The sequence below is a fragment of the Mixophyes fleayi genome, chromosome 6 (assembly GCF_038048845.1).
Source record: "Mixophyes fleayi isolate aMixFle1 chromosome 6, aMixFle1.hap1, whole genome shotgun sequence".
In the NCBI taxonomy this organism is placed as follows: domain Eukaryota; kingdom Metazoa; phylum Chordata; class Amphibia; order Anura; family Limnodynastidae; genus Mixophyes; species Mixophyes fleayi.
In genome coordinates, this window is record NC_134407.1 from 27,197,332 (window position 1) to 27,223,056 (window position 25,725).

The window sequence follows — 25,725 nt, forward strand, 5'->3', positions numbered from 1 at the left end:
TATATTTTATTTTTGCAAGGGTCAATAGTACCATTTATATTTTTACAGAAATACTGTATGTGTATCATGCTTCTCTGAATAAAATAAAGTCTATTGTATTGAGTGTTGAAGCAGTTGTTTTCTTCCATAAATTAGCAGAAACTATAAGACATGCTGCAACTGATATTTTATTGTTTGTTAGTCATTGTTAGAGACAATTTATTTAGAAATGTGTTTATGGAGTTCTCAGTGCTGGGTCGCAGATACTCTTAAAGCACTTGTCAGTTGTCATTTTCAATTGCCAGAGTTGTCACCTAGAAACAAAAAGGGTAGAGAAGTTAATTACAGAATAGTGTCAGACAAATCACATATGTGCCAACATTTGCAGTTTGCTTCTAATTTTGGTGTCTGTTAGGGATTTGGTCATCGTTATTTGAAAAGGGATGGCCAGTCATGGAATAAGTGAAGTTGTCTTCTCAGGAATTTTGGGAGCTATGAGTGAAATGTTTGTAAAAAAAATTAGGTTTTTATCAGTATCAGTGTTTTACAGACAACAAATAAGTTCACAAAAAAGCTCTGAACTCGCAGCTGTTTCTTCCTTGATGAGTTCTTCATCATCAACATTTATTTATCCAGTGCCAGCAAATTCCGTAGCGCTTTAAAAGTGGGAACAAACATTAATAGAACAATACTGGGTATTACATACATACAGAGAGGTAAGAGGGCCCTGCTCTCAAGCTTACAATCTATGGGACAGTGGGGGGTTTGATACAGAAGGGTACATGCCACAACGTATTGCACATTGGTACAGATAGAATTCAAAGGTAAAAAGTATTGAGTGGGCTGTGTGATTCGTCACACAGCAATGTTGGTCAGAGGGTTGTTGTCTTGTGTTAGCTGTGTAGAGTGTGGTAATAGGCTAACCTCAGGAGATTAAAATGGTGGTGTAGGAATATTATAAGCTTGTCTGATGAGGTGGGTTGATTGGAAGATTCTTTAAATTCTCATTGTCGCACCAGTATTTCTTCAGAGATATTGTTTATTTCAGTGTTGCAACAAAAGACTGTAATGGTATTGCATGATTCCTGCATATTATTGTGGCAATTACTCATACCTGCATTATCCCAGAGCATGAACTCTTTCTATCTGCTCTTTATACTGCAATAACCTCCATAATATTTTTCAATACAACATAATCTCATTATGCCTGTGATTTCCTAACATTATCACTGGCCAAAAAGATCACAGTTGTGTTACTAGTAATGTAGAATCAGCCTGCTGCAGTCAACCCTGCCCAATTGCAACAAGCAGTACAAACTTAAGCTGCCAGACAGTCAGCTCAGAAAGAATGTGTTCAGAGAACTACTACTATACAGACTGCACCTTTTAATCCTAAAATGCACCTTCCAGATCATCTTAATGGTGACAGATATTGCTTCAGCAACTTCATGAAGTTGTGACCAGTGTCCTCGGGCACTGAATCACAGATAGTGAGCATCATTTTCATTTTCAAGAAGGTCCATAATCCTGGACTTTTTCATTAAAGCCTCCTGGTTCTATATTACAGAGTCGGCGTTCTTTTCTGCATTACGCCTCTTATATGATGACCCAGATAGGACATTCTCTGCAGTACCTTCATTTATTACTACAATATAACCTCATGATTATGATTTATGAATTTTTTAAAATTCCTATTTAGTTTTAACCATTAACAATAAATATGAGAATGCATTTTCCAAATGAACTATTGGTCCATTATTGTGAATATTCCTATGAACTACGTAATATTTTTTTTTTTTTACCTGGAATAAAATTACCCTACTTTATAAACAGAATTATTACATAAGAGGACAGTCTGAAGTTAGTTCATACCTGCTTAATACAATATAAACATCTGTAGTTCATACTTGATGATTTTATTTTTTAAAATCCAAGTGAAAAGTGCCGGGGGACATGATGTTGCGAATTGCACCGTCAAACCCCCCACCCACTTCACTTCGAAAGTGGGCAAGTTGCGGGAGTGTGGAATTCTTTCCTGGAAGTCTGGGAAAATACTCTGAATTTTGGAAGTCTCTCGGACATTCCAGGCAGGTATGCTCTAGTTTAATGTGAAAGAAATGAGAGCAGAGATGGGAAATTGCCCATTTCTGAAATCTAACCTTGGCTAATTTGAGAATTTTTCTGGATTTGCCAAAAATGTACTGAATAAATAACCTCCACAGGAAAAATGTCACAAACAAAGAATATAGAGTTTACAGCTCCATTCTTCAAGTACTGTCTTTAGTTTCTCTCTGTGATTTATGACAGGAACTGTGGCTGTTTGTAGTGTTACTTGGTAAGTAGCTGTCAGCTGTCTAAAAGGTACAGCAGCATTACCTGATCTGCCTTTATAGTTTGTTTACATAGTTTACACCCAACACAATTAACCCGATTGTAACAATCTATTTGCGTACAGCAGATGTTTTTGTTTGTTTCTATTGTACAAATTACACTTTTCTTCACATCCCTCCACTCTTATTTATTTGGCATTGTCTTAAACCTAAAATCCTTTTTCTACATATTATTAGCTTCTTTATATATATATATATATATATATATATATATATATATATATATATATATATATATATATATAGCTATTTATAGCATTACCATTAAATTCCAGTAATTTCCAGTCTATTTTCTAATGATCCCTTCACAATAGTCCAAGTTTTCACCAATGTTGGCCAAAGTCTGCAGCAAGCTGTCTTAATGACGGATTTTGTAACTTTGCCATCATTGCATTTGTTTCCTCTGATTCAATTGAAAAAATGATAAACTGAATAGTGTTGATATCTCCCTTTCATTGCACGTTCGCCTCCTTCGTATGTTCAGACTTATTATTACTGTAATTGAATAAATAAATAACCACAGACACCAATGTAAATTTGGCAAAAGGTCACAGTTATCATTTAAACAAAAATGGTGACGGAGTGAGCAATGCGAGTCAGCTAACAACTAATAGCAAAAAAAAATCTGTGGAAGGTCAGAATGCTATTACTCCAATGGTCCCAGGATATTATTATTATTATTATTATTAATTATTTTTGTAGATTTGTAAGGCACCACAGAGCTCCGCAGCGCCATACAATAGGGAAAACAGTACATACATCAAAAAGGGACATATAAGGTAGACAAAATAAATGCTTACATTCTAAGTGGAAGAGGGCACAGCTGAAACAAGAGGAGCAAATGTGGCTCAAAGTGGAGATTGAGACAGTTGTGAGGGTGCATTAGTGCGAATCAGAGAATAAGGTCATCTCTAAAAAAGATGGGTTTTCAAAGAGCATGTAAAGATTTGAAGGCGGTGGGAAAGTCTGATTGAGCATGGTAGGGAATTCCATAAGTGCGCGGGAGAAGTCTTGTAGGTGGGAGTGAGAGGTGGTTGCCAGAGATGAGACAAGGCACAGGTCAGAGGTATATGTGAGAGGGCGGGAGGGAGAGTATTTTGATATGAGATTTGAGACGTATGCAGGGGTAGTGTTCTTGAGGGCTTTGAGGGTAAGGGTGAGTAACATGAATTTGATTCTAGAGGACACAGGGAGCCAGTGTACAGATTTGCAAAGCGGTGCAGCAGATGTGGAGCGCAGTGAGAGAGGAAAATGAGTCTTGCAGCAGCATTTAGGATGGATTGAAGTGTGGATATATGGGTGTCAGCAATGCCAGATAGCAAGATATATTTTTTTGCGATGTTTTGGCTTCCTAGTAACTGTCAAAGTTTTAGAACTAGCAATAGAGGTCTTCACCTATAGCAGCCGCCCTTCCCGTAGAGTTGGAGGCATTCACAGGTACCCGGATACCCCCAGGATTTAAGTCAATATAGTAGAAGCTTATGAGCAGGAATCGGTAGCACTGAGATAGGAGAATTGTGCCAAAGAGCACCCCCCACATCCATTCAAGAGGCAGCAATAATTTAAATACAGCCGTTCGCCCCAACTGCCTGTCACTCGCCGGGATGCAGCGGCAGTGAGAGGCGTCCCAGTTGCCATAGCGTCAGTGTAAGTGCACTCCTTCTTGGAGAACGGCTCTGCTGCAAGTTTCGGGCATTTCCCATTACCCGGGAGGTGAACAAAGCTTACCCCAGAGCAATGATTTTTCTGCCCTTACTCTCAAATAAATGTTTACGAGTCCCCTGGTTTGATTTAGAAGGCAGCATTATGGCACAGATGTACCAAGAACAATGCCCTCTTGACTTGCACCATTTAACATTGTGCACTCTCATCATCTTTTAAATGTCTACTAATGCCACTGTCCGTAGTTGATCACGGTTTTCTTAATGATGGATTTTATAAATCTGCCACTGGTGCATTTGCTTTATCCAATTCAAGTCTAAAAATAGTAAACTATACTTTACGGTTCTCTAACTCCATCACATAGCATAAATCATCATCCATCATATCGCCATCTATAAATGTATTCTTTGCCAGGTCCAAAATCTGTCCGGTTAGTTTCTCAGAATGTGGAGTTTCAATTGCATTGTCAAGACATGTTTTGGGCAACCAAATCTGTGTCAATATAAGTATTATACATACTTGCATGTCTGGGAAGGATGACTATTGGCCTATCTGACCTGTCTCTTTTACATATTTCTTACATGTCACTAAAAGAACATATAAATATAATTTATATACATTCCATATTTATATACATGGTTCTTGGGGACCACCTCTGCTATAAGTCTCAGGCTGTCCCCTTTACCCCCGGAATTGTAAAAATCTTACTCCAAGACAATGATTTTTCCTCCTTCCCACCCCATAAATATATATATACAAGTGCCCTGGTTTGATTCAGAAGGGCAGCATTATGGCACAGAGCATATAATTAAAACAAGGTATTGAAAACCATGCTCTTGGCAACCAGTGAATACTCTAGCAATGTATTGTGTGCCTAATATTTGAATTTTTGTAGTATGGGTGCAGGCCACCTTTATCTATTACATCATCATTTATTTGTATAGTGGCAAGCTAATGAATACCAAACGATGAATACTCTTGCAATGTATTGTGTGCCTAATTTTTGCAGTAGTAGTGAAGGCTACATTCATCTCTCAGCATCCGCATTAATCTATATAACGATGGCAAATTAGATAGAATTGAATATATTGAAAAATAGAATATATTAGAATATATAGCCTTTTTTGGGGTGTCCAGCTGCTGCATTATCTCCACCCCTAATAATGATAGGAATATCTCATCCTGCATCCTGTGTTTTTTTTTGTATTTGAGCAGAGAATCAAGTACAGGCCTAGCGCACTTTTCTGAAATCATTCTCCAAAGAAGCAATATTTTGCGATTTTAAAAGGTCAACCTAGGCATGTGCATGTACAAACAGCTGTAAAGGCACATAGGTATATGCAGGAAGTCACAAAAAAAGGGAAATGAATGTGTATTGAATTTTGGACAAACATCAAATGACTTATAGCATGTGCCAACATTCTATTTGTGGTGGCGTCAGAGACTATAATGGTGCAAATAGAATGCAAGGGGATCAGTTTCCCCACAGAGTTGAGGAGTTGGGATGATGGTGGGGAAGGGAGCTTGGAAGATCAGCATTTTTTTTTAAAAATGTTTTCTGTGCTGTCTAATTCAGTTTCTCCTCTTGCATGTAAATCCTTGCTTGACTTATAAACAGGGGGGGGGGGCTATGATATATTTAATTGTGCAAACAAGCAAAATTCATATGATAATCAAAGTGGAAAGAAGTTGATCTCTTGACTATAAGACAAGTAGAAACAGCTTAGAGTATTCTTACCAATACTGCAAGGGTGCTTGTATTCTGCAATTGCTTGTTCATCTGGAAAATAAGAGTAAAATTTTCAGTTTCCTGCTATGTTATTATGCTATACATGTGCATTATATTACCATGTTATTACAGGTTAGCATGGCGACACACATTATCTTTGCAGTTTGTTTGAAATGTTTGTAAGAAGCTTCAGATTATTAGCTGTACCACTCAGGCAGATATTCTCATACAATATAACCTGCAATTATCAACACATAATTATAAGTGAAGAATATTACCTGTCTCATAGTAATCATACACTTTAACTGTGGCTGGTTTTAGGTCTAATACTTCAGTGTCCTGCTCCATCATGAATGATACAATTTGAGGTCTGTGTCCTATCTATAGAAACAGAGCAAAAGATAGACAGATATACAAGTGAGTAAAGACAGGTGTAAGTGGAAGATAGTAAACATTTATTGATAATGAAGATCAAACCAATGTATTATAAAAAATAGGAACAAATCATAAATCATATTTTTGCCAACAGAAAGGTAAAAAACTTCATCACTTATATGACATCCACCCATATAAGAAGTTGGACAAGGTCACATATGAAGTTATCATTAGGAGCATAAGTAGGCAAATTTATACTAGGGAACTATAATATATATTAAATAATCATCTATTAAGGGTAATAAAACCCTACTATGAGACAGTATGAATGGCATTTGCTTAAAACCCACATGCTTTGTCTTGAATACACAAATGCAAAGTTAATATTAGAAAATATACTTTATTATTATTCTTTAGGATACGTTGTTATATTTTGGAAAGACTATGGAGAAGATGCATTTTGCCGTATAATGGGCTCCAACATTTCCCTTTTTGTCTCCTAGACAACAGCAAATTTAATAGCCAACATATAACAGCAAGCCATAAACATCACAAATAAATTGCAGCAGAAATTTTGGTTTAAATGTGTATGACGGTAGACCGGCCATTTTTTCAGTTTTTCTTTTTTTCTTTTTTTTTTATTCAAATTTTGTGATACTATACATCTTATTAAAACTTGACAATAGTATACTAAACCTATACCCACACAGGGGTAATAACAGTGTCATAAAATCAAACACACAATATTTAAACACCAGGTAAAACAATAGGAATCAAACACTGTATGTATTATACGAGTGAGGAAATTGTCATAATATGAACTGTCCTTGGTTATCAAGAGTAGTCCCCTTCATAGCATATACTTCGTTCAACAAAATCTAATATATATATATATATATATATATATATATATATATATATATATTCATTAAATTGTTTTTCACTGGTGTCTGGATGCTGAGGGGAGTGTCTGTGTTGGAGCAGGGTTAGAACAGAGAAATACATAAAGTTCTGTGTGGCAAAGATGAGACACTGTACATGATCATACACTGTTTAGTACTATTTAGCCAGTTCCCCCTTCAACCATGTGTGAGTTATTTGAATGCTAATGGCTACATTTTTATTTTTTTTAAAAGGGTAGACTACTTTGGTGTGTATTAGTATATGTAACTATTAGAGATGGGCGGGTCCGGTTCTCCGAGAACCGAACCCACCCGAACTTTGGGTATCCGAGTACCGAGCTGAGCAGCTCGGTACTCTCCCGCCCATTCCGAATCCAAATCGAGGCCGAACGTCATTGTGACGTCGTCGGATCTCGGGACTCGGTTCTCGCGATACTTCAACTTTATAAATACACGCCTCCACAGCAATCCATCGCCATTTGACAGAGGGAGAGAGCAGGGTGTAGTCATAGGCTAATTAGAGCAGGGACAGAGAATACCATATTGTTCTTGCAATTGCTCTAACCAAAATCGCTAGTGCAGAGAGGAGGATAGAGGTTTATTATTTTTTCTTCATATTTGGCACTCCCCAGCGCTTTTGGGGTGTCCCCCATAATTGTGCATTAATATTTCTGGCTGTCAAAAGTCATATCTGTCAGCAGTATCTACTAAATAATTTGTAGCACACCTCAGTGTTTTTGGGGTGTCCTCCCTAATTGTGCATTAATATTTCTGGCTGTCAAAAGTCATATCTGTCAGCAGTATCTACTCAATAATTTTTAGCACTCCTCAGTGTTTTTGGGGTGTCCTCCCTAATTGTGCATTAATATTTCTGGCTGTCAAAAGTCATATCTGTCAGCAGTATCTACTCAATAATTTGTAGCACACCTCAGTGTTTTTGGGGTGTCCTCCCTAATTGTGCATTAATATTTCTGGCTGTCAAAAGTCATATCTGTCAGCAGTATCTACTCAATAATTTGTAGCACTCCTCAGTGCTTTTGGGGTGTCCTCCCTAATTGTGCATTAATATTTCTGGCTGTCAAAAGTCATATCTGTCAGCAGTATCTACTCAATAATTTGTAGCACTCCTCAGTGTTTTTGGGGTGTCCTCCCTAATTGTGCATTAATATTTCTGGCTGTCAAAAGTCATATCTGTCAGCAGTATCTACTCAATAATTTTTAGCACTCCTCAGTGTTTTTGGGGTGTCCTCCCTAATTGTGCATTAATATTTCTGGCTGTCAAAAGTCATATCTGTCAGCAGTATCTACTCAATAATTTTTAGCACTCCTCAGTGTTTTTGGGGTGTCCTCCCTAATTGTGCATTAATATTTCTGGCTGTCAAAAGTCATATCTGTCAGCAGTATCTACTCAATAATTTTTAGCACTCCTCAGTGTTTTTGGGGTGTCCTCCCTAATTGTGCATTAATATTTCTGGCTGTCAAAAGTCATATCTGTCAGCAGTATCTACTCAATAATTTGTAGCACTCCTCAGTGTTTTTGGGGTGTCCTCCCTAATTGTGCATTAATATTTCTGGCTGTCAAAAGTCATATCTGTCAGCAGTATCTACTCAATAATTTTTAGCACTCCTCAGTGTTTTTGGGGTGTCCTCCCTAATTGTGCATTAATATTTCTGGCTGTCAAAAGTCATATCTGTCAGCAGTATCTACTCAATAATTTGTAGCACTCCTCAGTGTTTTTGGGGTGTCCTCCCTAATTGTGCATTAATATTTCTGGCTGTCAAAAGTCATATCTGTCAGCAGTATCTACTCAATAATTTGTAGCACTCCTCAGTGTTTTTGGGGTGTCCTCCCTAATTGTGCATTAATATTTCTGGCTGTCAAAAGTCATATCTGTCAGCAGTATCTACTCAATAATTTTTAGCACTCCTCAGTGTTTTTGGGGTGTCCTCCCTAATTGTGCATTAATATTTCTGGCTGTCAAAAGTCATATCTGTCAGCAGTATCTACTCAATAATTTTTAGCACTCCTCAGTGTTTTTGGGGTGTCCTCCCTAATTGTGCATTAATATTTCTGGCTGTCAAAAGTCATATCTGTCAGCAGTATCTACTCAATAATTTTTAGCACTCCTCAGTGTTTTTGGGGTGTCCTCCCTAATTGTGCATTAATATTTCTGGCTGTCAAAAGTCATATCTGTCAGCAGTATCTACTCAATAATTTTTAGCACTCCTCAGTGTTTTTGGGGTGTCCTCCCTAATTGTGCATTAATATTTCTGGCTGTCAAAAGTCATATCTGTCAGCAGTATCTACTCAATAATTTTTAGCACTCCTCAGTGGTTTGCGCTCAGAATGGATTCAAAGCAGTCCACATATGATCTAAATGAGCAACCAGGTTCTGTCACCAGTCCTGATGTTAGTGTTCCCAGTACGTCATCTGGCCAAGGCGATGTCAAACAACAGAGTGTTTTCAAATTAGTGCAAAAAACAAAAACCAAAAAAAAATTTACTGTATTGAAGCGAAAAAGAAGTGTAACTGAGCAAAAGTTAAGTGACGATAAAAAAAAAATTGCAAGCATGCCATTCTACACACGCAGTGGCAAAGAGAGAATGAGGCCTTCACCTTTGGCTATTAGTGGCAGATCCCAAAAAGTTACCCAGGCTACAATTGGTGCACAACTACTGTTACGCGTCAAAGCTGAGCTGCAAGATACCAGTGAGGCATTACAGGAGAATATTTGCTCTGATTCACAAATGACAACAATCCCTGTGGAGAGTCCATCCAACAGTGGGATGTCTAATCGTGAGCATTCTGCTGATGTGTGCCTTAATAGCCCGAGTGTAGCCGGTGATACCCAAATTGAGGATGCCACTTTGGAATTAGAAGAGGATGAGGGGGAGATTTGTGTAGGCGACGAGGGCGCTAATGAGGATGTTGATGAGGATGAGGTTGTTTGTGTAAGTCCTGCACCAGTGGCAGCAGTTCTGGCACGTGACAAGAAAAAGGCCATTGTCATGCCTGGGCATAAAACAAAAAAATCCACTTCTTATGTGTGGAATTATTTCTACCCAAATCCAGACAACAATTGTATAGCCATTTGTAGTGTATGTGAAGCCACAGTCAGTCGAGGGAGGGACCTTAACCATCTTGGAACCTCGTCTATGTTACGCCATCTAACGAGAGTTCATGGCAAAGTGTTGGGAAAAGCTGAAAGTTCTTCCCAAAAGAATACAAGCACTCCCTCATCAGCTAAGACCCTCCGCTCACCGACATACCGACGGCTACAAAATACACCCACCACACCATCCTCATCAATATCCTCAGTAGCGCTCGGAGTTAGCCCGGCATCCCACTTAAGGCTGGATGACTCCGGCACTATTATTGATTCCTCTGAAGAAAGCGTTAGTCCTGCTGCTGCTGTTGCTGCTGCTGGGGGTGAATCGTCATCCCAGAGGCAGGTGAATAAAATGAGCAGTCCTACATTTCAGCAATTAACTGTGAAACAATCATTTGCGAGGGGAAGCAAATATGACAGCAGTCACCCAGTCGCCAAGCGAATCACAGACGCCATGGCTGCAATGTTAGTGTTAGATCTGCGTCCAATCTCCACAATAAACGCAGCTGGTTTTTCACAGTTAATTGAGGTTTTGTGTCCGCGTTACAGAATTCCATCGCGACACCATTTCTCCCGTAAAGCTATTCCACAACTATACCAAAAAGTGTGTAAAAATGTAGAGATTGCGCTGAAAAATGCCATTCTGCCCACTGTTCACTTAACCACAGATATGTGGACAAGTGGAAGTGGCCAAACCAAAGACTATATGACTGTGACAGCCCACTGGGTTGGTCATTCACCTTCACCAGCAGGAACAGCAGCAGCATGTACACCACTACGTAACATTTGTCACAGGCAGGCCACTCTTTGTATCACCGGCTTCACTAACAGGCATACGGCTGACAATTTGTTACGCAAACTGAGAGATGTGATTGATGCATGGCTTATACCACTCGGACTCTCCCCAGGGTATGTCATTTCAGATAACGCCAACAATATAGTGCGAGCATTACAGCTGGGTGATTTCCAACATATTCCCTGTTTTGCTCACACCATCAACTTGGTGGTGCAGAGCTTCCTACGAAATAACCGTGAGGTGCAGGAGATGCTTTCGGTGGCCCGTAAAATTTCAGGCCATTTCAGGCATTCAGCCACAGCATGTAGGAGATTACAGCAGCTCCAAGAGCAGTTTAACTTGCCCTGCCACCAACTTAAGCAAGAGGTGGTAACTCGGTGGAATTCCACCCTGTACATGCTTCAGAGGATGGAGGAACAGCGCAAAGCCATCCAAGCATATTGCACAAGTCATGACATTGGGAAAGGAGGGGGGATGTATTTCACTCTTGCACAGTGGGGAATCCTTTCAGTGCTGTGCAAGGTGCTGAAACCATTTGAAGTTGTGACATGTGAGGTCAGTGCAGACTCTGCTAGTTTGAGCCAAGTCATTCCTTTAATTAGACTATTGGAAAAGCAGCTTGAGAAAATGAAGGAGGAGCTGAAAGCAAGCAATTCAGCAAAGTATGTTGGCCTTGTCGATCAAGTACTTAATTCGCTTCACAATGATCCTCGAGTTATTAAGATCTTGAACTCGGATCAGTACGTTTTGGCCACTGTGCTTGATCCAAGGTTTAAAACCTACATTGAGTCTTTACTTGTAAATGAGCGAGATGTGAACTTTTGCAAGGAGCTATTGCTCAGCAAGTTGGCCGCTGAACTGGGCCTCGGCTTGACGACGTGTCCTCCTTCACTTTCTCAAGCTGTTGCTCGTAAAAAATTAAATTTCCAAAAAAGAAGCAGGGAAGACACAGGGGGCAGACGAGAACAATTTAACATCTGGGCTGGTTTGAAGGATTTTTCAAAAAAAAGTGTCACTTTGCCCATAAGCCCATCCAATATGAGTATAAACATGCAAAGGATGGTGGAGGATTACTTTCAAGAGGTAGTTGATATGGAAATGTCAGACAGTCCCTTTCCTTACTGGGAAGAAAAGCAAGCCATTTGGAAACCCATGTACAAACTTGCTTTGCAATACCTAAGCTGCCCACCCTCCAGTGTGTACTCTGAACGAGTGTTCAGCACAGCAGGGAACTTAGTCAGTGATCGCCGTAGAAGGTTACTTCCCAAAAATGTGGAGAAAATGATGTTTATAAAAATGAACTACATCTTCCACGAGGAAGGCCTTCACCATCCAAGACATCCAAGCACTGACTGTTCTCTAATGGCGGATTCAAGCGGCGATGAATTGATAGTCTGTGATGATGACGTACACACTGATGAGGGTGAGGATGAAGCTGAAGATGATGCCGATAACATCTTTTTAAAACTTTCTATGTAAGTGTAGGGTGCAATCTACCCCCAAAGAGGAAAGGGACTTGTGGCATTTCCATATCACATACCATCTTGAAAGGCTGCTGTTAGGGCAATTTATCCTTAAGGGTAGGGTGTCATAGACAGAGTGACCCTAAACTGGCTTTGTCCATTTTTCATAATATTGTACAGTCTATAATGGCTGAATTTTTTAGTATTTTATACAAGTGGAGGGGGGCCTAGAGAGACAGAAACCAAACTGGCTTTCTCCATGTCAATTAATATTGTACAGTCTATAATGGCTGAATTTTTTGGTATTTTATACAAGTGGAGGGGGGCCTAGAGAGACAGAGTGACCCCAAACTGTCTTTCTCCATGTCAATTAATATTGTACAGTCTATAATGGCTGAATTTTTTAGTATTTTATACAAGTGGAGGGGGGCCTAGAGAGACAGAAACCAAACTGGCTTTCTCCATGTCAATTAATATTGTACAGTCTATAATGGCTGAATTTTTTGGTATTTTATACAAGTGGAGGGGGGCCTAGAGAGACAGAGTGACCCCAAACTGTCTTTCTCCATGTCAATTAATATTGTACAGTCTATAATGGCTGAATTTTTTAGTATTTTATACAAGTGGAGGGGGGGCTAGAGAGACAGAAACCAAACTGGCTTTCTCCATGTCAATTAATATTGTACAGTCTATAATGGCTGAATTTTTTGGTATTTTATACAAGTGGAGGGGGGCCTAGAGAGACAGAGTGACCCCAAACTGTCTTTCTCCATGTCAATTAATATTGTACAGTCTATAATGGCTGAATTTTTTAGTATTTTATACAAGTGGAGGGGGGCCTAGAGAGACAGAAACCAAACTGGCTTTCTCCATGTCAATTAATATTGTACAGTCTATAATGGCTGAATTTTTTGCTATTTTATACAAGTGGAGGGGGGCCTTGAGAGACAGAAAGCAAACTGGCTTTTTCCATTTCTTTACATATTTAACTATAAGTGTAGGGTGTAATATACATTCAAAGACGATGGCTGCATTGCCAATATGCATAGATGGAGAGGAAGACAATCTGTTTTGTGTGTAGAATAGGCCTACCAACGAAGAATTAAACTGTTTTTTTGGATGATTTATTACCTCAACAATTAGATTACTTGTCTCTAAAACAGTTGGAGCACTAAATTGGGTTAATTTAGGCCCAAAAACATGGATTTTCCCAAAAAATAGCAAAACAAAACCAAACAAAACCAAAACCAAAACCAAAACACGCAATGGCGGTTTTGCAAAACCAAAACCAAAACCAAAACACGACGGTAATCCAGATCCAAAACCGAATCCAAAACCAAAACACGGGGGTCAGTGACCATCTCTAGTAACTATGTATGTTATGTTGTACAACTGTTAGAACTTTGTATTTGCTGTTCAAACTTATTTTATCATGTACTTCAGTTTATCTTCTTGAACTGTAGGCTAAAGTCAAACAATGCATAATGTATATTAATATTTTTTTGTAAAGGTATATAATTTCTGCATTGTTGGATCGGGGAATGGGGGGCTGTCTTAAAACTGCACTACCACCAATGTTAAACATTTTACCAAGGTGTCTTTCTCTTTAGACATAGTTTGGAGCACTGATACATACTGCCATTTTTCCCAAGGCTATTCCAGTTGTAATATTGAATAAGCAAATAAATTTAAACACTATTAGGATAGCAATTTAGGGGGAGAAGTACATTATTTAAGTGGAAATTTTTAAGTGGCAGTATGGACATGTAAGTGATTAGAATGTGACAGTTTTACAATAAAGCAGTAGGAGAAGTGGCGATACAGCATACCACCATATACCGACCCACTTCCACCACTAGTTATAATGCAGCTTTAAATAGCACGGGGTACGTAGTTAATATTGCTAATTGATAAATTCACTTGTACTTAATTTGCTCTTTGTTTAAATAAGAGATCTCTGATCATTCAACATTCCAAATTGTCTCTTGTTGCTATCATTTCCACTACGAATCTACAGCCCAACAAGTCCACAATGGCCTCTTAATCAATGGTGCATATTTCCACATTCACACTTTCTTGTCCTAGAGATGTGTTTACCATGACTGAGTATTTTTTCATTATTCATTAAATAGAAAAAGTTTGTAAAAATAAAATATCCATTATAAATTATAGTTTTGCTTAACATTTTTGTTAATGTGCTTTAAGATATTTAAGATAATTCTTGGATGTGTAATAACAGTGCTCTACAACAACAAGAGTTAGTCTCCTGGCTTCAGCTCAGAAACTAGCTATCATCTAGGTTCAAGCGTCTGGTCACCATCTGTCTGCTCTTTTTAGTTGCTAACTGATACCTGGAAATTGCATTACAAATAGAATCATGCACATGTTATTTTCATGCGTTTATCCATTTTTCCAGCAGATATGTGTGAAAGAGATTTCAGCAAGAAATGTGATCAGCGTCTAAACTTATCTATTCGGACTTCACAGAACATTAGGAGACAATTACATAAGCACATAGGGAAGTACGTAGACATATGAGTTACATGCAATAAGATCAGGAACAGAAAACCAACAACACATGGTGAATTGACAGACAAATAACTCAGACCTCATTTAGGTACAAAGTCACAATGTCATCCTGGATGTCGCTTCTTTGTATAACTTTTCTTTCCTCCAGCTGGGAATGCAAACAAAAAAAAGAATGTATTTTGAATATCCTGAATGATATTAAAAACAAAAATAATTAAAGAAAGATATTAAGGCAGACAAACACTCTCTATTTCTTCACCTTTTGAGGTTGCCTTTGCCCAAGTTATGAGCTCAGCATTATTTCAGCCAATCTTTGGGACCTCTAAATAAAACGGATCTGCGTTCAAAGATTTTTAAGTAAATGGAGGGAAAAGTGATTTTCTGTAGCTATCAATTCATGCACTTTTTATTAAAAACCTGTGTGTATCAAAGATCCATTTTATAGGGATTTCATTGATCTTGAAAATTGATTACAGCAGCATTACATTCCCCAAGGGGCAAAGGCAGCATTTAAAAGACAGTAAAATAAAGTGTGTACGTCTGGTGTCTTGAGGTAGTAATTATCATCATCATCAGTTATTTATATAGCCCCACTAATTCCCCAGCGTTGTATTATTATTAATATTTATTTATAGGGCGCCACTAGGTATCCGTAGCGCCGTACAGGGACAGACAGAAACACGGTACAGGGTGAGACATCACGGAACAGTTAACAAAAAGCACAGTAACTCGGAAGCTCAAAGTACAGCTAGATGAAAGGTGAGCCCCCAGGGGGTGAAAGGGCCTCACGGAAGAGACAAGGAGCTGGAGAGCAGAGTTAAGGTGATGGAGAACAGGAGGAAAGGAGGCCCTGCTCGAAGGAGCGTACAAGACAGGACAGACAGAGACGCAAGGGTAGGAGGAGGAAAGGGGGAACTGTACAGAGAACTCACTCACATCAGCCCCATTGGAGCTTACACTCTAAATTCCCTAACATACATACATACAGACAGATGGGCAGTGTCCCCCTCTAGTACTTATCATAATGCTTTATTCCAGATAACCCACTGCCACATTCTTCTTGGGCCTGATTCATTAAGGATCTTAACTTGAGAAACTACTTATTTCAGTCTCCTGGACAAAACCATGTTACAATGCAAGGGGTGCAAATTAGCATTCTGTTTTGCGCATAAGTTAAATACTGACTGTTTTTTTATGTAGCACACAAATATCAACTTTAAAGTTCAGTATACAAATAAGCTATGAAGTATTTGTGCGCTATATGAAAAAACAGTCAGTATTTAACTTATCTGCAAAACGGAATGCTAATTTGCACCCCTTACATTGTAACATGGTTTTGTCCAGGAGACTGAAATAAGAAGTTTCTCAAGTTAAGATCTTTAATGAATCAGGCCCCTTATATTGATAATGCTCAATGTTTCTTATAGACAAACTGCACATGACATGTTAGTGACTTACCTGCCCAATTGAGCTCGTCACTGGGATGTATCCAGATAGCATCTTTATCTCAATAACAGCCATGTTGGAATGTACCCGGGGACCTATGTACCTACAGAAATAACAACACAAAGACATAACCATTATTCTTAATTTTACATTTTATCTACTTAATATCATAGTTGCCTACAATCAAGGGCTGTCAGATTGCACATCAAGCCTCTTCTTTTCATAGCTTCAAAATTAATATTACATGAAATTTTTTTTTTACTTTATGCTGCCTTTAGATACCCTGACTAATAGACTAAAAAAAAGAGTTACACAGCGTTTTGCTTGCTTTGTCAGTTGTAAGCATAAAATGTTTTTATAATAACATGAACCAATAAATCATACCTCTATTGTGGTGGATATATTCAGAATCACACATTTAGGGATAAGCGCTGATAACTTTGTTAATTTTTGCATCCATATAGTGCTTTAATATTTGTAATGCAGCCGGTACACTGAAAAATATAGTGATGGCTTATCAATTCTTTAAATGTCTAGATAATTCTGCACTCCAAGCTACAAAGCTACAAATGATTCTCTGTGTTAATGATCAATACCGCACTCATTAATTTTAAAAATTAAGACTATTGCTCACCAAGCTTTACTATAAGTAAATATGTTATTTGACTCATGTTTTGGAGATGGGATATATTCTTTCTCAATACAGCATGACAACTTACATGGGATCAGGGGATGGTATGTGGCATTTTACACACCTCCCAGTAATCCCACTTTTGGAAGGATTGTCCCTGTTTTGAACCCACATATTTGTCTTACTTTCATCACAAGTTATTGTTTGTATTGGTGCTCTGCATACAGTTGTATATTTAGTCACTATTAAGATATCAGTGATTAGTGATCACATTTAGATAGCAATGCTCATTAGTCACTATCAGCATAGACATGTTTAATAGGATAGCAGTATTTATTAGTCACTATTGGAATAGCAGAGTTGATTAGTCATTGTTAGAATATTAATGTTTATTTAGTCACTATTAGGAAAGCAGTTTTTAGTCCCATTTAGAATATTACAGCTGGTGCTAGTGTCCCATTAGTTTTACTGTCTCCAGGTTCTCCCACTCTCTAATCTGTAAGCACTCATGAGCAGGGCCTGTTCTACCGAATCTCTCATGTCCACACCTCTTTTGACTACGTCAAATATATTTGCTATGTTTTTATTTTAACTTGTATTTATGTGTTTATGTTTAATTTGTACTTATGGAATATGTACTTTTAAACTTTCTACTTATAAGTGTACTTGTTTGATTTATACTTGTAATGCGTGCTGCCATGATTTGCTATTATGTTTAATTTGTATCTGTATGGTGACTGTTTGGAGTTGTGAAATTTATAACACCTTACAAATAGATGATGATGGTGATGATGATGGATAATCTATATTAGTCACTTAGGATATAAGTGTTAATTGTTAGAATATCATGGTAGGTTAGAAGTGCTTATTTCCTATTAGGAAAATAGTGTTCATTGGTCAATTAGGACAGCAGTGTGTATTGGTAACTACTAGGATAGTAGTGTTTATAAGTCACTATTAGGACATTAGTGTGGTTGGTCACAATTAGAATAACAGTGCGCACTGCACTCTATTAAGATAGCCTTGTTTATTTGTTCCTATTAGGATAACCATTTTTATTGGTCCCTATTAGTATATCAGTGTCCATTAATTATTGTTAGGACAACAGTGTTCATTGGTTATTATTAAAATAATACTGTATAGTAATAATATATTGATATGGTCATTGTCACGCCTAAAAAATTTAATTCCTTTAGATATGGCTTTAAGCAAATTATTGTGTGTAAGTGATCAAGGGTACATGTATTTTACTGTATGCTTCAGATGTCTATCTGTTGACAAATTGCTTAATTGTTTATACAGAGATGCATTGGTGTCACATAAGAAAAAAAATCAACCTTTCTTTATTTACCAATTAAGAGTTCTACAGATCCTAGAAAACTGGAAATACATTTGACTAGAAAGGATTCTATTTGGAGTACTCCAAGTTCAGTGTATAGTTCTTACAAGGAAAAATAATACATAAAAGCAATACTTTCCATAATCTATGTTTGAGAAAACCTCTGAATACATTTTTATTTGCTTTAATTAACAACATTACATATGTCAATAATATATACATGCCCCATAAAGAACCTATAGAGATAATCTATCTCCCCAAATAATCAATATCATGCAATCATGTTTCTTATATAAACACTATATGGACAAAAGTATTTGGATGCTTGACCATTACACCAACAAGCACTGTAATTACATTGTTTTCAAATACATAGAGTTGGGAGTTGGTCCCCCTTTTGCAGCGATAAGATCTTTCACTCTTCTTGGAAGGCTTTCCATGAGATTTTGAAGTGTTTCTGTGGGAATATGTGCCCATTCATTCTGCAGATCATTCATGAGGTCAGGCACTGTTGTTGGACGAGAAGGCCTGACTCGCATTCTCCGTTCCAGTTCATCCCAAAGTTGTTCGATGGGGTTGAGGCCAGGTCTCTGTGTGGGCCAGTCAAGTTCTACCACACAAAACTCATCAATCCATGTCTTTGTAGTCCTTGCTTTGTGCACTGGGGTACAGTCATGTTGGAATAGAAAACGGCCTTCCCCAAACTGTTGCCACAAAGTTGGAAGCATAGCATTGTCCAAAATGACTTGGTATGCTGAAACATTAAGATTACCTTTCACTGGAGATAAGGGACCTAGCCCAAACCCTAAAAAAAGCCCCAATTCATTATCCTCCTCCACCAAACTTCACAGTTGGCATAATGCAGTCAGACAGGTAACATTCTCCCAGCATCTAAAAAACCCAGACTCACTCATCTGACTGCCAAACAGAGGAACGTGATTCATCACTCCACAGAACACGTTTCCACTGCTCCACAGTCCAGTGTTGGTGTGCTTTACACCACTCCATCCGACACTTGGCATTGGTCTTGGTGATGTGAGGCTTGCATGCAGCTGCTTGGCCATGAAAACACATTACACTAAGATTCCACCGCGCAGTTTTTGCACTTACGTTAATGCCAGTGGAAGTCCGGAACTCTTCAGGTTTGGAATCAGCAGAGCGTTGGTGACTTTTACGCACCATGCTCCATAGCAGTCATTGATCCCGCTCTGAGACTTTACATGGTTTTCCGCTTCGTCGTTGAGTTGCTGTTCCTAAACACTCCCACTTTCTCATAATATCACTTAGAGCTGACCGTGAAATATCCAGCAGGGATGAAATTTCACGAACCATCTTATTGCAAAGGTGGCATCCTATCACAGTACCACGCTTGAAGTCACTGAGCTCTTCAGAACGACCCATTTTGTATCACAAATGTTTGCAAATGGAGACTGCATGGCTAGGTGCTTGATCTTATACACCTCTGGCAATGGGTCTGATTGAAACACCTCAATTCAATAATTAACAGATGTGGTCAAACACTTTTGTCCGTGTAGTGTATGTGCACACAATAATACCATGTCCAATGGAAATAATGTCACATATCTTCCAGAATAGATTCTAAAATATTTGCAGAACCCATTACTAGAACTGTTGTTCTGGTAATGGGTATCACAGTTGATAAGCAGATTAGCATACCAGTACACCACTTGCTATCTTGTCACAGAGGAGAGGATTTTGGGTAAGATAGAAGATTTAAAAAGGATTGCACAAAAGAGTATGTGAAATTGATATTACCATTTCTGTATTTAATTTCTGTTTTATTTTAAGAAAACTGTTTTGCATTTATATTACTGAATTTTAGATTCTTATCATAATTTTTATTCAATAAGCATAGTAACTTTTTGCCCCAACATTTTATAGCATTCTGTCTTATGTTCTTAAGGAATTAATGTGTCATATAGGGTTGGTTTATTATAATGCTACAATAATGCATGGAACTGTTTGGTTTGCAGTAATTCTGATTAAATTAGGTTGTGTTTCCAATTTAAGATCAGTTAGGAAGCAACTAAAAACTTCCTAAGAGTGTCAGCAGTTGAACTAAATCTTAGTGGGTCCAGGACTTTGTGTTTAATAGTGAGAGTAAAATACTTTTTTTGCGGGGATCCTAGTCATTTTTAGACAGATCAGGTCCTGACAGTCACTAATAGGATATCAGTTTTTATTAGTCTTGATTAAAATAACATTGTGCACTGGTCACTGTTAGGATAGTAGCATTTATTGTCACTATTAGTATTGCAGTGTTTATTGGTCACAATAAGATTTTCAGTGTTGATTTATTAATTATTAGGACAGCAGTGTTAATTAGTTTCTATTAGTATAGTCGTGTGTCTAGGGCACTATTAAGAAATAAATGCTTATTAGTTCCTCTAAGGATAGTAGTGTTTCTTGTTTATAATTAAGGTAGCAGTTTTTAATGGTCACTACTAGCATAGCAGTGCCTGTTACTCACTGTTAGGATAACAGTTTGTATTGGTCTCCCTCAGGATAGCAGTGTATCTTTGTTGCTATTATGATGGTCTTTATCACTACTACAACAAAGTGTATTGTCATTACTGGGATATCCATTTTTATTGGTCAGTATTGTGATTGTAGTGTTTCTTGATCACTATTAGGATATCAATGTTTATTAATCACAATTAGGATAACAGTGTGAGTGTATAACACACTATTAGGATAGCAGTATCTACTGTTCATCTTTAGGATAACAGAGTCCATATCAGTTTTTGTAGCTATTATTAAGATAACAGTTTGGTCACTTTTACAAAAGCAGTTGTATAATATTCAGTGTAAAGATTGCTTGTGTCTTGGTCACTATTCTACATAATAGATGTAATTGCTCACTACAAAGATATCAGTCTTTATTGATCACTATTAGGATAGCAGCTTTTATTGGTCCCAATTAGGATAGGGGCGACTAATGGTCACTATTAGGATTGCAGTGTGTCTTGATCAGTATTATGCAATCAGTGTTTATTAATCACTATAGTATTTCACTGCTTATTAGCCTATATTAGTATAACAGTGTATAGAACACAAGAAAGAAAGAACAAAAATAACATAAAGGACTCACGTCGTATTGATGATTAATTCAAAAGGTGTCACTGTACCCTCCAAACATTTTTTGCTGGAAAGAGATATCGCACTCAATATAAAGGTGACATCAATGTTGGGTGGAGGGATGTTGTATCTCAGGACGGTCTGTTGGTTGAGGACACACAGGGTGATTTAACATCCAAAAAAAATCATACCTAAAATGTAATCATTGTGCCTGTTATACTAAATAGCTTATTAATAGGTACTCTTCCCTATTGTGTATTAATTTGTTGTCTACCTAAGCACTTTTTAACAACACTTTACATATGTTTGGCATGTAATAGAAACATGTTATCAACAGTACAAATATTAACTCACAGTAACCATATTTATAAAACTCCTTAACTAACCTTCTCCTTTACTCTCTTAAAACACTTATCATTTCATCATAATCCTTTCAAGAAGACACAAATGCAGAAAAGACTGACATTGTCCTTTTCCAAAATGACTCACAATGGTTTGAGCTAGAGAAAGACTGAGAGAGGGAAGATGGTGAGGGAAAGGTTCCACTCACCTGTACATAGACACAACCACTCCCTGTGGCTGTCACTGTGTACTCTCCAGGGATGGCTGGTAGTGTCGCTCTCTGGAGTAGGAGACGGTTATTCTTGTCCACATGAAACTGCTCCAGAAACCCTGATGTGGAAGTGACTGTGACAGTCATATCCCCCTTATCACTATATGTGCACTCTGCATACTTGGACAGAGCCTGAAGAGCCACAACTGTATCCTGGGAAAGGAAGAAGGTAGTGTGTAAGTGTTCCAGAGTTATATAGGAAGAAGATATTAACATTTTTTTATATAAACAAAGGTGATGAATGAGATCAGGTACTAGAGATTGTATATGTCCAACTAAAGAAAGTAAATATTGTTAAATTTAGGTATATACAGTATGTGTCCCTTTAACTATTCAAATGGTTAAAACCAATTGTTATTTTTATACTAATATTACAGAGTAACATAATGGTTATTCTATCTTACTTCTATCTTACTTCTATCTTACTTTTTTAAAGTAATTGTTTTGTAATTCTACCATTATTTATGAAAACTTGACACCTACAGACACTGTTCCACTAGTGTTTCTGATTCTCATATTGATCTATGTTGCAAATAGCAGTTTAGTCAATCATTCTTTGATGGTCCTTTGTAGGTCCTTATCCTCAATGTCTCTAGTTTACTGTTATTCACCACCCTGCTTTACTTCTTTATTTCACCTGTGTGGAAGAATATCCTCCATATGGATTCTGCTGTTTGCTCAACCAATTTACAGTCTGAGAAACTTTTCCTAGGTCCTTTGTGGGGCTTGAGATGAGAGCAAGTAGCATATAGCCTGTTAATTCCACCTCTGCGGATGGTGCTCGGGACCAGTATGGAGCGTCAGAGGGGGGAGTAGTATCCCGTTTCCAGTGCAACTGTCCATCTGGAGATACAGAGGGATAATACTGTGAGAGCTGTAAAAGGAAATGGTAAATGCTACTTAAAAATATACATTTGGGACAAATAAACACACAAATCATTATTAATAGAATATAGGATTTACAGTGAAATCAAATAAACCAGACCAGTGCTATGCCAAATGTTCCTCCTCTGGTGTAATTAGAAATGGGTGAGCCTAACATGAGTGTCTTGCTACATAGTGATATTTATCACATGTTTATATATCGGTTATATGCACAATACCATAGTCATTTCATTGCATAACAGGTAGAGTAGAGACTTATGAGAAGAACCCTATACAATGATCAATGTTCTGGTATCTAAGTATAATGTATATACGCACCATATATACCTGTAGCTAAATCTCTTACCTCCTCGCACAGCTTTTTTATCTAATTTATCCATCAAAGTTTTACTGAGATCGGTATCTCCACACAACGTGAAGGTGTAGAGCAGCAGAGCCTGCGTGTATACATTGGTCACATGCACAGCGGCCTTCCGCAAACAGGAGAGAGCGTCACTAACAAGAGGATCCTGCATTGGAAGGGAACCAGAACTTTTGTTAACATACCAATCTATTTTTGCTAGTGTTTCGTCAAATACCATAGCAGACTAATTCTATTATTGAAAATGACTTTGAAAAAAATGCCATTTGTGATAGCTTATTCCACATGGTAAAATAAATTGATGACTTTTGTAACTGCTAGAAAATGTATTGTCTTATTGGTTATAATTTCAGCTTCAAGAAAGCCAAAAATATGCAGTAGGCAGCCTTAAACTTCGTGTGCTGTTATTCCCTTAGGCCACTGTACACCTAACTGTACCGTATGTATGTTCCTCATTTGTTTATTATTGTTTATTAATTTGTATAGTACCACCATATTACGCAGTGCTTTCCAGAGAAAATTTTATTATTTACATAGGTACCTGGCTGCTCCATTAGAGCTTGCAGTCTAAATTTCCTACCATACAAACACAAATGCACTAGGGTCCATTTTGTCAATTTAGACCCATTTTATCAGAAGTCAATTACTTTATCACAGGGCCGTAGCGAGGGTGGTGCGGGCGGTGCCGTCGCCCAGGGTGCAAAGCCAGGTGGGCGCAGCAGCCGCCCGCTAACTGCCTTCATACTTTCAGCCCTTAAGTTCCACTTAAAGGCTGAAGAAGAGAGAGAGGGAAAGAGTAACTTACCAGAGTTTGATGCTTCAGTCCTTAACTTCCGCCTTGGAACACATGTGCGTTCCATTGACAGGAAGTTCGGCATTTGGAACGCAAACTTGCGTTCTAAATGCCAAACTTCCTGTCAGTGGAATGCACATGCGCTCCACAGGGCGGAAGTTAAAGACAAGCATCAAACTCTGGTAAGTTAATCTCTCCCTCTCTCCTCCCCCTCCCTAGATGGGGGGCGCCAGTGCCCTGTCTCGCCCAGGGTACCAAAATGTATAGTTACGCCACTGCTTTATCAGTATGTTTTTGTACAATACAAGGAAACCGGAGTACCTGGATATAACCTATACAAGCATGGGAAAAACATACAAACACTAACAGATAGTGCCCAGGTCAGAACTGAACCAATAGCCCTAGTGTTGAGAGACAGAAATGCTGACCACTGTGACACTGTACTGGCCATGTATAATGATGAGTTCTTTGCATAGTATGTACTCTGTATCCAGCACAGGGACTGATGTAAAGCAGGCTTAAATTTTTCAATCCGAACATAATCAATACAGTGTAAATGGGTAAAAGAAGGTATGGAATCTGCGCTTCCTATAGTAATAGAGGTAGGTTGCCTAGAGGATTCGTGGGGGGTGGGCTTCAACCCTCCAAAATTAATGTAGTGATAAAAAGGATTCCTAAGGCGCCAAAGGTCAAGTGTAAATAGTATACAGATACCAATCATGTTAAAGGTTATATATTAAACCAAACATCATAATAAAATCAGTGCACTGATAACAATGTGTACAATCGGATTATAAATATATCCAAAAATGAAGTCCTGGATAAACAAGCACTCAAAATAGTGATACAATATGGATAAACAGACTAAAAAAAAAAAGTCATAGCAAAGTACTTGGTCGTAGTGTAACGTCCAGTAGTGTTAACTAGTACTGAGCAATATATAGTCCTGTTTTATCCAGGACTTCATTTTGGAATATATTTATAATCTGATTGTACACATTGTTATCAGTGCACTGATTTTATTATGATGTTTGGTTTAATATATAACCTTTAACATTATTGGTGCCTGTATACTATTTACACTTGACCTTTGGCGTCTTAGGAATACAGTGTAAATATTCGCCTATCTTGATGCGGCTGGAGTAAAGATACTGTAATAAAGGTGATGATTATTGCCAAGTATGTACAGCTTTAAATAACGAGATTAATTAAATAAAGACAAATCAACATTCCACGCTCTCCAGTAAGTAACAGATTCCAGTGTAATAACCTGGTTCCAGTTACCTCTTTTGCAGGAAGACTCCACACTTGTGCTTTAGCCCTAAACAGCCCAGACAATAGAACTGGTGCAGGTTACTTATTTTAATTGGGGGGCACTCTATATTTTATTTCTTTAACTATTCTTTTTTAAAACAGTAACTATACATGTTGATGGGGTCATCAGCTTATATTTTTACATCAGGCCTTAGGGAGCTCCAACAGATATGCTTCCTAAGAGGCGTAAATGGAGATGCTGTCTATGCATTATCATCATCAGGTATTTATATAGCACCACTAATATATGCACTAAGCTGTATTTACAGCATTGATGCTATTCTTCTGTGGGCACATCCCTGCTGTAC

At 37.9% G+C, this 25,725-nt stretch overlaps 1 protein-coding gene across 1 annotated transcript in view; it reads right to left on the reverse strand.

Annotated features, from left to right (window-relative positions):
- Positions 1 to 149: 149 nt before the first annotated feature.
- The window catches only part of LOC142160955 (alpha-2-macroglobulin-like protein 1), a 98,693-nt gene continuing 73,117 nt past the window's right edge, over positions 150 to 25,725 (reverse strand). Inside the window, exons 28-36 of the mRNA XM_075216096.1 lie at positions 23,296 to 23,458; positions 22,702 to 22,907; positions 22,002 to 22,217; positions 21,465 to 21,592; positions 16,395 to 16,485; positions 15,016 to 15,084; positions 6,039 to 6,141; positions 5,770 to 5,811; positions 150 to 293 (exon numbers count right to left, since the gene is read on the reverse strand). Of these exons, the coding sequence (XP_075072197.1) occupies positions 274 to 293; positions 5,770 to 5,811; positions 6,039 to 6,141; positions 15,016 to 15,084; positions 16,395 to 16,485; positions 21,465 to 21,592; positions 22,002 to 22,217; positions 22,702 to 22,907; positions 23,296 to 23,458 (1,038 nt within the window). The 3' untranslated portion in view covers positions 150 to 273. The remainder of the gene's footprint in view (positions 294 to 5,769; positions 5,812 to 6,038; positions 6,142 to 15,015; positions 15,085 to 16,394; positions 16,486 to 21,464; positions 21,593 to 22,001; positions 22,218 to 22,701; positions 22,908 to 23,295; positions 23,459 to 25,725) is intronic.